This window comes from Chinchilla lanigera, unplaced genomic scaffold (genome assembly GCF_000276665.1).
Source record: "Chinchilla lanigera isolate Chin_1 unplaced genomic scaffold, ChiLan1.0 scaffold00087, whole genome shotgun sequence".
Lineage (NCBI taxonomy): Eukaryota > Metazoa > Chordata > Mammalia > Rodentia > Chinchillidae > Chinchilla > Chinchilla lanigera.
The window spans coordinates 5,812,151-5,826,010 of NW_004955488.1; the positions used below are offsets into that span (position 1 = coordinate 5,812,151).

At 39.0% G+C, this 13,860-nt stretch overlaps 1 protein-coding gene across 9 annotated transcripts in view; it reads left to right on the forward strand.

Moving 5' to 3' along the window:
• Positions 1-13,860, forward strand: part of Smap1 (small ArfGAP 1) — a 108,202-nt gene that overhangs the window by 53,469 nt on the left and 40,873 nt on the right. For all 9 annotated transcript variants that reach the window (XM_013504423.1, XM_013504424.1, XM_013504425.1 and 6 more), the window contains one exon: positions 69-149. In XM_013504423.1, the coding sequence (XP_013359877.1) occupies positions 69-149 (81 nt within the window). The remainder of the gene's footprint in view (positions 1-68; positions 150-13,860) is intronic.

Here is a 13,860-nt window from a genome sequence, read left to right on the forward strand (position 1 = left end):
GATATCAATTTACAAAAAGTTGTCATGTTTTAAAAGTAAACTCACTAAAACTTTGGGCTGCTTTTTAGAAAGAAAAGGAGAAGAAAAAGGAAGAGAAAAAGAGAGAGAAGGAGCCAGAAAAGCTTACAAAACCGCTTACAACTGAAAAGGTAAAATAACTTTTAAAAATGTATTATTAAGATTGCCATGTTATTTCTATACTACTATTAATGACCCGGATGTCCTTGATGTGCAAATAATGATCCATGTAACAAATGTTGAGTAAATACTGTGTGTTAAGCCTATCCATCTAGCTTGTCCTATATGGGTTGTAATGGGTTACGAATGTGTGGGTATGGATCGTCTGAGGTCCTCAAGGATGGGTAACTCTTACAAATGACATGAAGATGGTGTTACTTACTAGCTTCAATGCCCAGTCAGTTTTCAGTGGAAATTTAGAGAATGAAGAAGTTGTACCTGAAGGATCTTTCAGAAGAGACCTCGTGCTTTATAACATTGAGCTAGATCTTGAAATGTAAGCAGGGTAAAGGTAGATGGCAGAAATGCATTACTTTGAGAAATAGCCTGAAACCAAGTAATGAATTTGGGAGTAAAGTATGTTTTAGAAATGATTTTGAAGAAAGGTATTTGTTTGAGTATGAGAAGATGTGAAAAATAAGGATAGAATGGCAGGTTAAACTCAAATTGTAGATGTTTATTCACTTTTGGAAGGAAAGGCTGTGCATAGCACTTCAGCTGATGCATCTAATCCAGAGGGGGTTTTGGGAAGATTATCTTGACAGTCATATTCAGAATACATCTGATAGGCAACAAGCCAGAGGTATGGAGAACATCGTACTTTTTGCAAAGGAACAATTTATATAACCATGATAGATTGGTTTTGAATGCATTTCATCATACAAGCATTGAAGCACAGTCGAATTATCAGGCTGGGCGTGGTGCCACATGCCTGTAATCCCAGCACTTGGGAGGCTGAGGTGGGAGGATTGCTGCGAGTTCAGGGCCAGCTTGCAATACTTAGTAAGACTCTGTCTCAAAAAATGAAAAGAAGAAAATTTTTTTCATCAATAAAGTTAGCATTCTTGGTTTTAGTTTTTGAAAAATTTTAAAATCAACTCTATTAAGGCATAAATTATGAAGTACATCCCTTTATAGTACACAACAGAAGCATATACTGCATATACTAGTTCTTTCTGTCATTTATTGGAATGATTTCTGTCCCCAAAGAATTGCTAACTTCCAACATCACAGACACACTAAGTATCCTAAGGCTCTCCCAGTGGTTAGTGTGGTAGGCGAAACCATCCTATCCTGCACCTGACCGGCCCTCTGCTTCTAACGTTGCCGCCTTATACCTCACACCACTTAGACTTGTCTGCCGTCACCCAACTGTGTTTTCTGGGTTCTTTCACTTGTGTGGCCAAGAATATTTTTTCTTTCTCCATCTCTTACCTAAAACTTCATTTCATCTTTTCCATAAAGCCCCTCTGGACAGTCCAATTAATAGAGGTTTTCTCCTTTCCTCAAAATGCTGGTGATGTCTTCATGTACTTAATTGTATTATTTCTTACCTTGTGTTACTGTATTTCCCTAAGTTTCTGGTGATGCTTAGGCTAAGTACATGTGGATTGATCTGATTTTTTTGTTTTCATTTCGTAATTTCTGTTTGTGTTGATTCCAAGGTCATACAGAAAGATTAATACACCATTACTTCTTACTAAGTAAGATTAAGTACTAAAGACTACAAATTTGTCCAGCTATGTGGAATTCTTTGAAATATTTTTTTTAAAAAATGCTTTGTAGTTAAATTTCTTTGACTATCACTATTGTTATTAAAGTAACAGTTTATTGGATTAAATTCTTACTTTTCCCCAAATTAAATTTATGTGTTAAATATTGTAATATTTTTTAAAAGAGGTGATTAAATTTGTGTTTATAACCTGATGACTTGACCAGCTTTTATTTTTTGCTGATAACTTTCTTTTTAATGTGATAAGTAAGAAATTGCAAGTGGAATACCATAAATTTGTTTATAAAGAATTTTTAAATGAGTAGGTATTATCTTTTGTTTTTAAAAATTGAAAATTTCAAGCGTTTATATAATGCCTTGTTATTGTACCTGACTGTGATGCTTATCTACTTTTAAAACATCATGTATTTTCTCCCTTAAACAAAAGACATATTTCCTCTTTAAAATACAATAAGCATTTTGATGTAGTGATTTTTTTGTGTAGCTTTGCATGTGAATAATTTCCTTAAGTTATCCACTGTGAAAATGGGCCACAGCCATTACCTCAGAATGGGGTTTTTGCATCAGGGTCCTTAGAAAACCAAGACAGTATATGTGAACAGTGAGGTATCTCTCACTTCTCCTTTACTATTTTCCCTTTCACAGTAGTTTTGGTTAAACCCAGTTCACAACTCATACATTAATCTTCTCAACCTGCAGAGATTCAAGACTCCTGCTGCCAACAGTGAGGTCCTTGCTGAGAGAAAAATCATGTAGAGTAAAACTTCAGTTCCTATCAAAACTTTGCAATCAAAATGTTGCAGAATATATAAGACAGAAGATATATTTAGAGATATTAGAATGAGAAAACTGGAGGAAAAATAACACAAATAAAGCAGCTTTACTTCACATATGGGCATTTTTCTTTATGTTCTCCCTTAGGTGGTATTTCCAGGGGGCACAAATAATCCACAGAGTAGAAAGTAGTACAGTGGCTTTCTTTTTTTTAAATTTTATTATTATTATTTTTTATTTTAAAGAGAAAAAGAAGGATAACGTAATAGGGGGAGCTTACCAAATTACAGACAATGTGGTAGGAAATTATCAGTGGTTGTTTTACATATTGTTATCTACAAGATAGTTTCTTAGGAAAACAGACAAATAATAGTGAGTTACAGATAAAAGTCATAGGAGATTATCAATAGTTGTACTATACTTAGGTATGTTCAAAGTGGCTTCTAAAGAAAATAAATAGAGCTATATATGAGTGACCAATTGAATTACAGTGGCTTTCAAAATAGTGTCAGGAGAAGTCATAGTAGTCAGAACAGTATCCTCTTCAGTAAGTATTAGTTGTCTTTATTGACAGTTTGGTGTATGCCAGGAGTTGGGTAAGTGTGCAGTTTAAATAGACAGCTGTATGTACACATTTTAAATGTAAGATTAACAACCAGGTAACACTAACCAGTTTAGGAAATACAGTAAGGTCTGCACTCCAGATACTGCACCCCATCATAACCACTCCAAACAAGAATCACTTCTCTCCCCTTCAGAGATAGCCATTTCAATACCTCTTCAAAACTTAAAATTTTATTTATTCGTTTTTGGCAGAGGTGGGTGAACCCAGGGCTTGAGTAGACGAGTCAAACATTTTCCTTCTGAACTACATAACCAGCCCTCATTGTATCTAAAGAGCAGCTTTACCATCTCTGCATGTATCTCTAAACAATGTGACTCGATTTCCTCTATTACAAATGATATGACACATAATATTATTTTAAATTTTGCTTTTATTGTCAGTATTTTGTTTATAAAAATGTCAGACTGTATGTAGTTATAGTTTGTTCAGGTTGTTTTGTAGTACTCTATTGTGTATATACCAGTTCCTCAATTTATCCATTCTGCTGTTAAGCCTTGAGTTATATACAAGCTTAAACTATTATATGAAGTGCTACGATGAGCACTTTTGTATGTACATATGTTACGGTTTGTGTCTGCATGTCACGGCAAAGCCTCACGCAGTCATGGACGGGCTTCTAGAGTTTATGATTGGTCCATGGTCTAATGTGGGGATTATGGGTGTGAGTGCTACATCCGCCCTGGGGCGGATAGTTTGCATACAGTGTAAGGGAGGGGAAGAGGCTGCTGGCCACCCTTCCTCCTCTTTGCTGTTGTTGCTTTTGCTGTTTTCCACCGCCATGAAAGGCTGCCCTGTGCCTTGTGCCACCCTGCCTTAGAGCCAGCCAAATATGGACTGAAATCTCCACAAACTGTGAGCTAAATAAACCTTTCCTTCCTTAATATTGGATGTCAGGTATTTTGTCCCAGCAATTACAGAAATGTAACCAAGACAACATATAAGCATGTTATTTCTTTAGGAATGAAATTGCTGATTCATAAAGCATGTGCTTCTTGAACTTTACTGGGCAATGTCAAACTATCTTCCAAAGTATACACCAAAAATATTCTTATGATCAAAACGACTCTATATCCCCTGCAACATACGGTATTATCAGGGATTTTAGTATTTCCAGCTTGGAAAGTGTGAGTGGTTCCCTCTTAGGGCAGCTTATTACATTTTAACTATCTCTTCCTTGATTGCAAATGAGACAATACTTTTCATATGTTTGTTTTGAATTCTTGCTTTAGGTCTTTGGCCACTTTTCTGTTATATTGCTTGTCTTTTTCTGATAAATTTGTAGTAATCTACACAAATATATATATATGGCTTTGTGACTGATTTTTGTCACTGTTTCTCTTGGACCCTGGATCGGAGAAAGGAGGACTTTTTAGTTTTAAGACGCTATAAATTAAACTGTCTCATATCTCCTCATTTTTAAAAGAAGAATACTTGATAGGGGTTATTAATTCTTGCCTCCTTTTCCCAAGTTCACTTATTTTTATAAGTAATTAAAGCCATTACTATGATTTTTTTATTTTGTTCTGTTTTAGTGCTAGGACTGAACCCCAGTCTTCATGCATGGTGAACACATGCTATACCACTGAGTTACCCCCAGCCCCGTTAGGATGGCTCTTGATACATGCTAATGGCTTAATGAGTAGTTTCTTAAAAATACGTTAATTTAAAGGTTGGGAAGGAATCTTACTCTTGTCCAAATTCCCTGTATCATAAAATAAACTAAGTCCTAGAAAGACCTCTGATCACTTAGAAATAATTTACTGAATGTTAATACCCGAGGAACATATGACTGGGTCCAGCAGTCCCATCCCTTGGTTTTCTACTGTAAATTTTTACTTCAGTGTAACAGTAGCTGTATGTGCATCTCAGTACCTTTCTCTGAAGGATATAGGAAGCAATCTGTGTCTATATCCACTTATTATGATGAACAACAAGATTTGTGAACGTGTGCAAAAGTGGCAAAATGGGATTTTTACCCACCTTATGATCCATGTAACTTTGTTTTGTCTGTGTTTACCTGAGCATCTCTGAGGGTCCAGTAGACAAAACTACATAAGAAAATTGTGGAGCACAGTGATGAGCTGATAGGTGAACAGGCAGGCGCAACATCACAAAGACCTACTGCAATAACAGGAAAACAAAAAAGATGTCAGCTGTGCCCCATAAGAAAGTACAGGAAAACAAAACATATGTGCTGGGTGTGGTACTCAGGTAGAGAACATGCAGCTGCCATGTGTGAAGACTGCTTTGGGTGTGACAGTTGAAGCAAAGCTTATTTTCAAGGTAACGTTCCATTGGTATTTTCATTGTAGTTCATACAGGAATTTATTTCTGATGTTACCTTTTAGGTTTTGTAAGCAAGTACACAGCTGATGTGAAAATGTTGTTTATTCTGAATGTTCAGTACATATTAAGAATGTAATACTATTTTATTGATATTTTATGTTTTTGTTCACTGTGCACTGTATATTCTAAGAACCTCCTGACAAAACAGCGAGAATACTGAGATGTCGAGTATGTCCTACAAAAAGATCAGGAAAACAGAGCACAGGTGCTGTCAGTATGAGAGATATGTGTGTGGAGTGTGCTGCTGTCATGTGTGAAGACTGCCTTAGGTTTGATAATTGAAGTACAGGTTTTTGTTTTGTAGAATGCTATTGATGTTTTCATTGTAGTTCATATAGGAATTTATTTTTGTTCATTTTTTAGACTTAGTACACAAAAAAAGTGTTGAAAATTTTGAGGCTGTTTTCAATAAATATTAAAAATGCAGTAGCTTATTTTTGTGATTTTTTTCCCTTTTAAGCACTCATTGTTTGATATAATAAAACTCATAAAATTAAAATTAATAATTCATCAAGAGAAATACTTTTAAAGAATAAACATGGATGTGACACGCCCATGGTCATGCTGCAAAATGACAAAAAGTGTTTTAGGCTCTGAATAAAAATCAATTGATGTACAGTCGTATGGATTCAAAAATGCTTTTGTTTCCAAACAATTTGGTCCCCAAACAGAAGCATTTGGCAAAATCTTGTTTTTGTTTGTAAACTCTGCAAGTATTCTGGAGAATAAATGTGGGTCTGACGGATCCATGTCTGTGCTCCTTCATGACAGTTAGTCTTCCAATCAGAGGTTAACGGTTGGTAGTCCCCAAAGTATGGGCTCAGGGTTTTTTTTAATGTTAAAAAAGTGTTTCCTGAGCAGATATTTGCCAGTAGGTTTTGGATTTTGTGAGGAAAAAAATCAGTTCACACACGGTTTGTCAAAGGAGAGTGAAAAAGTCCGGGGAGAGGTAAAGAGGCAGCGATGCTATGAGAAAGAGAAAACCCCTCTGTATTTGTTTGATTTTGAGACAGGGTCTTGCTTTTTATTCCAGGCTGGGCTTGACCTCGATGATATGTAGCCCAAACTGGCCTCAAACTCTCAATGATCCTCCTGCCTCAGTCTCCAGAGTGCTAGGATTATAGGCATGTATCACTATGCCTAGATAAAGACTCTTACTTTTGATAAATACGTTTTTCATAAGGTATGACAGGTATTTGAGAAGATGATATAGATGAAAAGTATTTTTAAAAGCTAGTTAGGAGTGAAACAATCATCAGGTTTACTCTCTTGAACCTTTTATTTTAATAGAATTTTAAAAAATACTTCTACTCGTTAAATGCGAGTGATCTAACCTAATACAAGCACAAAGTACAGTTACAGATCTGTTAAACTTAAAATTCGGTATGACCATGGTAAAGTTTCATTGTACATCAAATGAATTGTTCTTAGGAAACTTTTAAGTGGCTCGTTGCCAGATACTGTGTAGATAGGTCATGTTTTTTAGTAGGCTAATAGAGACATTTACAAAACCTCCAAGTTCTCAGTGAACTTAGGTTAAAGCTTCATGTGATGAGTACAGTTGAGAATAAGGTATTTCCAATAATTAGCCAAGTGCAGTGTTACACATCTGTATTCCTAAATACGGGTGAGGGAGGCTGATGCAGGAGGATCACAAATTTGAGGCCCACCCGGGCAACTTAATGAGACACTGTCTCAAAACAAAAGAGCTGCGAATGTAGCTCGGTGGTGGAGCATGTGCCTAGTATGTGCAGTACCCTGGGTTCAATCCCCAGTTCCACCAAAAAAGAGTATTTTGAATAAGTAATGCTTTCCTTGAAATCACAGAAACTGAAGTGTTACCTGAGTGAGCAGAACAGATGTCTCACAGAACATTTTTATAAATAGGCCTGGAAGAGTCTGTTTTACTCAGATCATTGACGGCTTAAAGCTGGACCTTGGAGATTGGTTTAATACCTAATCTTCTGTTTGCAGAGTGGTAGAGAAAGTAATAGATTCCCTGTCACTCTGTTACACTTAGCGTCTTAGTGCTGCTTTCCTGGTGTTGAAGTTTTATTAAGATATAGAGAGTGCTCGATGCTGCTGTGGTATTCAGAAATCCCTCTTCAGGGGTAAAGCAGTTTAAAAAAAATAAATCTTTGTCTCTGAAACAAAGATATTAGGATGGTACCCCTGTGTTTACAAAAGTCATTTGTCCTGTTTGGTGAATTTATAGTTTCTTGTTCTTTTTCAAAAACTGGGTTGCTATAGTAAATTTTTTAAAATTCATTTTGGTTTTTTTTGGTCTGTTTGAGACAGGGTCTGGATATGCAGTTCAGGCTGGCCTTAAGCTCACTTTGTAGATCAGGTTGGTCTCGAACTCACAACGATGCCCCTGCCTCAGCCTCCTAAGTGCTGGGATTACAGGTGTGCACCACCACGCCCAGCTTAATTCATGTTTCTAAAATTTTTTTGTAACAGATTTTTGATAGCCTCTTTTTTCTACCTCCTCCTGATACTCAAATCATATAATAGTTTTAAGAAGGGCAAAAATAAGCATAAGCCAAAAAAAAAAAAAAAATCAGTGCAGCTAACACCACCTAGAAAAAAATTATCACTAATATCTTGGTGTTCATCCTTCTTATTTCCCATGGAAATATGTGTATTCATAATGGGATCCTGTTGTACCTGTTACTTCATCACATAATCTCTTCCTTTGTCATTTTATATCTGCCCCCTCCCCTCATACGAGGGATTGAACCCAGGGACACTTTGCCACGGAGCTACATCAGTAGCCTTTTTTATTTTTATTTTGAGAAAGGGTTTGCTAAGTCCCTCAGGCTTGTCATAAACTCATTGTCCTCCTGCCTCCGCCTCCTGAGGAGCTGGATCACAGGCTATCATGTCCAGCTAACATCTGGAATTCGTTTTCTAATCAATAAGTAGCCTTTTTATCTTTAAAAATGTTCCAGTGAATGAATGTAGCACAATTAATCTTCCACCGAACCAAATAGGGCTCTTCTTAAAATTTATCCCTTTTTTGAATGAGGAAATTCTTCCTCTATGTATAATCAGTATACAATTGTGTGATAACTTCCTGAGATCAGTTTTTAAAACTGGAATTTCTAAATCAAAAGTTACAGACTTTTAAAAGTCTTTTGATAAATACTAACAAACTGGTTCTAAAAGATGAAGATGGAAGAAGCTAGACCTCGTTGAAAGAATTAATTTGCTTCTGAGCTTTGCTGTTCTCTAAATGTCTGGCTGGTCTGTGTCTCATTTTCCTTATGTGTACAGCAAGCCTTTCTCCTCTGTGCGGGAGATAAACAGGTATGTCTGAGTGCCTGCTAGAAGCCAAGCCTTGTTCAGGTGCCAGGGACAGAGCGCAGGGAATGTCCCATGGCTTGTAGGGTGCTAGGCAGCCTCTTACCAGCCTTACCAGCCAAAAACGTCTGCAGGCATTGCTAGATCTTTCATTATGGGAAAAAAATCACCATTTAATTGAGAATTGCTGATTTAAAACATAGCTCCATGAAACTGTTCCTTGGTGAAAAAAAATGAGCACCGGTCTGTTGTGTAATCCACAGAAGGGGGCCAGTGACGTCAAAGCTTCTTTTAGATACAGATACACAATCTTTCTCAGCATTTATACTCAGATACCAAGGGAAATAACATTTAATTTAAGCGGAAAAAGTTTATAATATCATTAACTGCCAGGCATGGTGACGCACGCCTATAATTCCAGCACTCAGGAGGCTGAGGCAGGAGGGTCGCTGTGAGTTTGAGGCCAGCCTGGAGTACATAGTGAGTTCAAGGCCTGCTTAAACTGCATAGTGAAACCCTGTGTCAAAAAAAAACACCAAAAAAAAAAGAAAGAGAGAAAAAAAAGAAGAAAGAAGAAAGGAAATTTCAGTGGAAGGTAGTGTGAAGTAGCATTTTGGCTCCTTTCCTTAATTAGAAGTGAATGAAGCAGCATTTTCTTAGTTATGCAGAGTCATGCTGATCTTTTCAATCTAATTCCTATCTGATTAGAATCATTTGCATTTTGACAAAACCAAAACATAGTATTGGGATACAAATTTGTTGAGATATATAGAAAAATTTGAGCATCTATACTTAAAATAGTTAAGGTGGTAAATTTTGTGTGTATTTTGCTGCAGTTTAGGAGTTTCATAAATGTATTTTTCAAAGGTAGTTTTAGACCTGTGAAGTTTATTGCTATACTCCAGTTTTACTGAATTGGAAGTAACGGTTTTCTTGATGCCTTAGTTTGTTGGTGTTACAGGTTATATCTGCATGTCCCCTCCAAGCCTCCTGTGCTCAGAGATGGGACTTTAGCAGGCGACCGACCAGAGCTGACCTGCTGTGGGGTGGGCTGGTCGGAAGAGGCAGACACCCAGGCTGTGCCTGAGAAGCGTGTTGGTCTCCCTCCCCATACCCTCCCTCTCTGCTTCCTGGTGGCCTCAAGATACGTAGCTTCTCCGTGCTGCGCTCTTCTGTGCCCCTCCGCCCTGCAGCTGGCCAGCCATGTGCTGAAACATGAGCTAGAAGGAATGTCTCTTTCAGGTTGTGGTGTTGGGTGTTGTGTCCAGTGGTGAGGAAAGTGACTGAGACCGTAGGGAGCGTTTGTCTGCAGCAGTAAAATCCGACCTGAAAGCAAAACTGTGCAGCAGTGAAATGATGAGGTGTTTTCCCATCATAGCAGAGGTGTCATGTTGTCTTTTGTACAATGCACGGGCCTCAGTGGAGTATGGCTCTGAAGTGAAGAAGGGTACGTTTGAGTTACAGGTATCTGTAGGAAAATGGATAAGCTTGGGACCACAGTGATACTGCGTGTTAAACCAGATACACAAGCTTCAGCATTGCATGGTTACTTTTACAGGAGGAACTCAAAATATAAATACAGAGCAGAATAAAAGATAATAGGAAACAGGGCCATGGGTCTTCATCAAAAGGGAAAGGGAGCAAGAAGAGATGGGGGAAGGGAAGGAAGAAGAGGGGCTGGGAAAGGAGTTAGATGTACTGTGTCCCTGCCCCAGCTCCCCAGGCTGAGCAGAGGAATTGTGAGCTGCAGACGCATATTAATGGAAAGAAAGACATTAAACGGCAGGCCTATGTATAGTAAAGGAACCTCTGGCTTTGATCTTTTCTGCCAGAAGTTGTTCTCTCTTTTGGAGTTCCATTATTTTTAGGCTTATGGCCTGCTGCCACCGGCCTGGATCCGTCACTGTTACTGTATTTAACATTCTTAGCTGGGGAACTAGATGGATAGGGACTCTTCTTGCCAATGGCAATAAGTAATCTTGAAGTATTGTTAGAAAAGTGTGTAGAGTGTGTGTGCGCGTGTGTGTGTAGATTGTGAGATCCCGTCTCATTACATCAGAGTTGTGATCTAGTACAGGCACCCTTGGAAGCTGATGAGAACATTTACAATCGGGGAGGTGATAATTTTTTAGAGACCACTCCATAATCTGAGGTTTTTTTCTGTTTGTCTGGTGTTCTAAAGATTTTTCCCCGGTAGAAGTTTTCCCTTCTAGATTCATAGGCTGCAGAGAAGTCTCTGTCACTGAAGTCTCCAGCTGTGTGCTCCGCTTTACATTCTGTTGCTTCAGTTCACCTGAACTCAGTTTCCATGTGACTTCTTTATCTGCACGCACGCCCAGCCTGCTTCCTTGTGCGCAGGCTGTGGGCGGCCGTGGGTGCTGCTCTTCTAGCCAGGATGATGTGTTGGAAAGGTAACCTTCAGAGGAACTGGGACTGTCAGTTTGGTTGTTTTCAGGTAGCCTAGCGGGGCTGCCGTGTCGTACCTGTCTCTATAGTGATGTAGCTGTCACGCTTCTCACGGCTTCACGGCACACTGTGCTGTGAGCCCTTGTCCAGTACTGTTTCCCTGTTAGCTAGAAATACTTGAGATCACAGGGTTCCAAATGAGTAGGCAAAGGGTAGGCAGATACAGGATGAGTTTTTGCAATAGGTGGGTCTGACTTGCTCGGAGGCTGAGGGTGGAGATTTCGAGAAATACGAAATGCTGTCACGTTGGGGTTATTAGAGAAGTCTTCGTAGAGGTTGTTTACATTTGATAGGAGCTTTGGAACGTTGTTAGGAAGAGCGAGGAGGAGGTGAAGGAAGGAACAGCCCCAGGAGGGAATGACATCAAAAGCATTGAAATTTAAAGCATATTTGGCATAGCCTGTGGTCCAGTTTAATGGAAGTGTAGGATAATAATAAATTACAAGAAAACAAAGAGTAATAAATTACTGCGAGAACCTTAAATTTCATGATTAAACATGGATTGTTTCTGATTTTGAGCGAGGAAAATGACTATACTGATCTATCTACATTAGACTATCTACATTAAGACAATCTACATTAGACAATTTCCTGGCTGCCGTGTGCAGGGTGGTTTGAAGGGAGGTAAGGCCAAGGGAGAAAAAAAGTAGCTGAACAGCTGTGACATAGTTCAAGCAAGCGATACTTGAAGGTTTTGATCTAGAGCCCGGTCTATGAAAGTAGATTAGCCTGCATCCGCTTCCCATAGAACCATGATGGAAGGACTACGGTTTAATGTATTTCACTTTGCTTTTTAATGAACAGCCTTGGCAAACTCCAAGGCTGTTGTAGCAGATACATTCATTTATTTACTCAGTGAATATTTATTGAGCAGTCACTGTATGCCCAGCACTGGGTATACAGTAAGGAAAATTCCTGCCTTCATATGAGAACGTATATACATGGGATTCATTACCAATAAAAATTCATTAAAATGCATGTGATTCTTTACCAATAAGAGTCATTAGTATGATTATCAGCACCAAAATACAGTACTACTATTTTGTCTGTGCTTTGTATTTCTTCTCCTGAAAGATTTTTAAACTGATGATTAGACTTTCAACTTTATAGCCTTGGTAAAGAATTTAAAGATGTAGTGCTTTGTTGAAGATGAATGTACATTTACAACAATTACAGAGAGAATAATACATGAATGTAAAGCAGATGTCTATTTCAGACACATTCATGATCGGTGGACGGTGCATCTAACAAGCCACTTGAATCCCCCTCTCTCTGCTGTTAAGTGGGTGTTTGTCTGGATAGTAAGTGCGGCTGTAGTTTGGGTGGTAAATCTCCCGAGAGGCCCCCGTGTTGAAGGCTTGGGCCCTTGCCTTGGTGCTGTTCGGCTGTTTGGAGCGTGTAGGAGGTGGAGGCCTCGTGGAAAGAAGTTACCTCTGCAGGGCCCACCCGCAAAGAGATGTTAGTGTCAGACTGAAATTAATACACAGCCAGAGAGGGACTGGGCTATCAGCACAGTCGGTGAAAAGTAAAGACATCAGAATTGTGGCTGGAAACACGTCAGTAGACAGCTGGGCCTCAAGCAGAGATACCGTACAACGGCCAGGCCCACATTCCTGAGGGATAAACAGTAACTCGAGATTATTTCGTGATTAGCACAACTTGGTCCTGAAAGTCCAGAGAGGCATGAAACTCCCAGGTGGGTGACCAGAGCATCCAGACCCATCCCTTCGCAGAGATGTCTTCGTTCTTTCCATGTACCTGTGCTGCATGACTCGCTTCCCTATTGGGTCAGTGTCAGCTAGGCAGCTGTACTTGTAATCCTATAGAGGGATTGTAGTTTGATCCAGTTGTACTCACAGTGTGATCTTCCTGTATAAATTACCCCTAACAAAGGGCCTTGGCAACAAACCATTCGGGACCGCTGCTATCTATCAGGAGCTCTCTCTCAGTAAACCTTTCCTACCCCTAACCTCCTTTCTCCTTTGGAATTCATTCTTTGATTTCAGAGGTCTCGAACTCTGCACACCTGACATCTAATAGGTTGGGAATTACATTTCTCTTATTACCCTTGAGACCCTGGCCTTTTCTCATCTTCTGTCTTTGCTTCCTGACCACCAGGAGGTGGACAGGCTTCCTGCACCACCCACTCCTGCTGTGATGTCCTGGGTTGCCACAAACCCAAAGCAACTGGTGGCTGTTGACCAAAATCTCTGAAACTGTGACCCAGTATAAACTTTTCCTTCTTTTAGGTTGATTATTTTGGATATTTTGTCACAGTAATGAAAAGCCAACACAGGGCCTAATTCCCAGAGGCAGTAGCTCTCAACTGTATAAGAAAGCTGTCACTCCTGATAACTCCCTTCGTAATTGATTTTCATTAAACATCTAGTGAAGGTTGTATATGAACATGTTTCCTTGCAGTGATAAGAAACTTGTGTAGGACTGTCCTACTTTTCTGCAGGACCTTATCCATTGCTGAAAGAAAGCAGACTTTCTCCTGCATCCACAGTCACATATTGAAATCTCTGCCTTAATTTGAAAGGGCTCTGGTGTTTGTTTTTGCTTGGTTTTGGTGGTATAGGAGTGCATTTATACC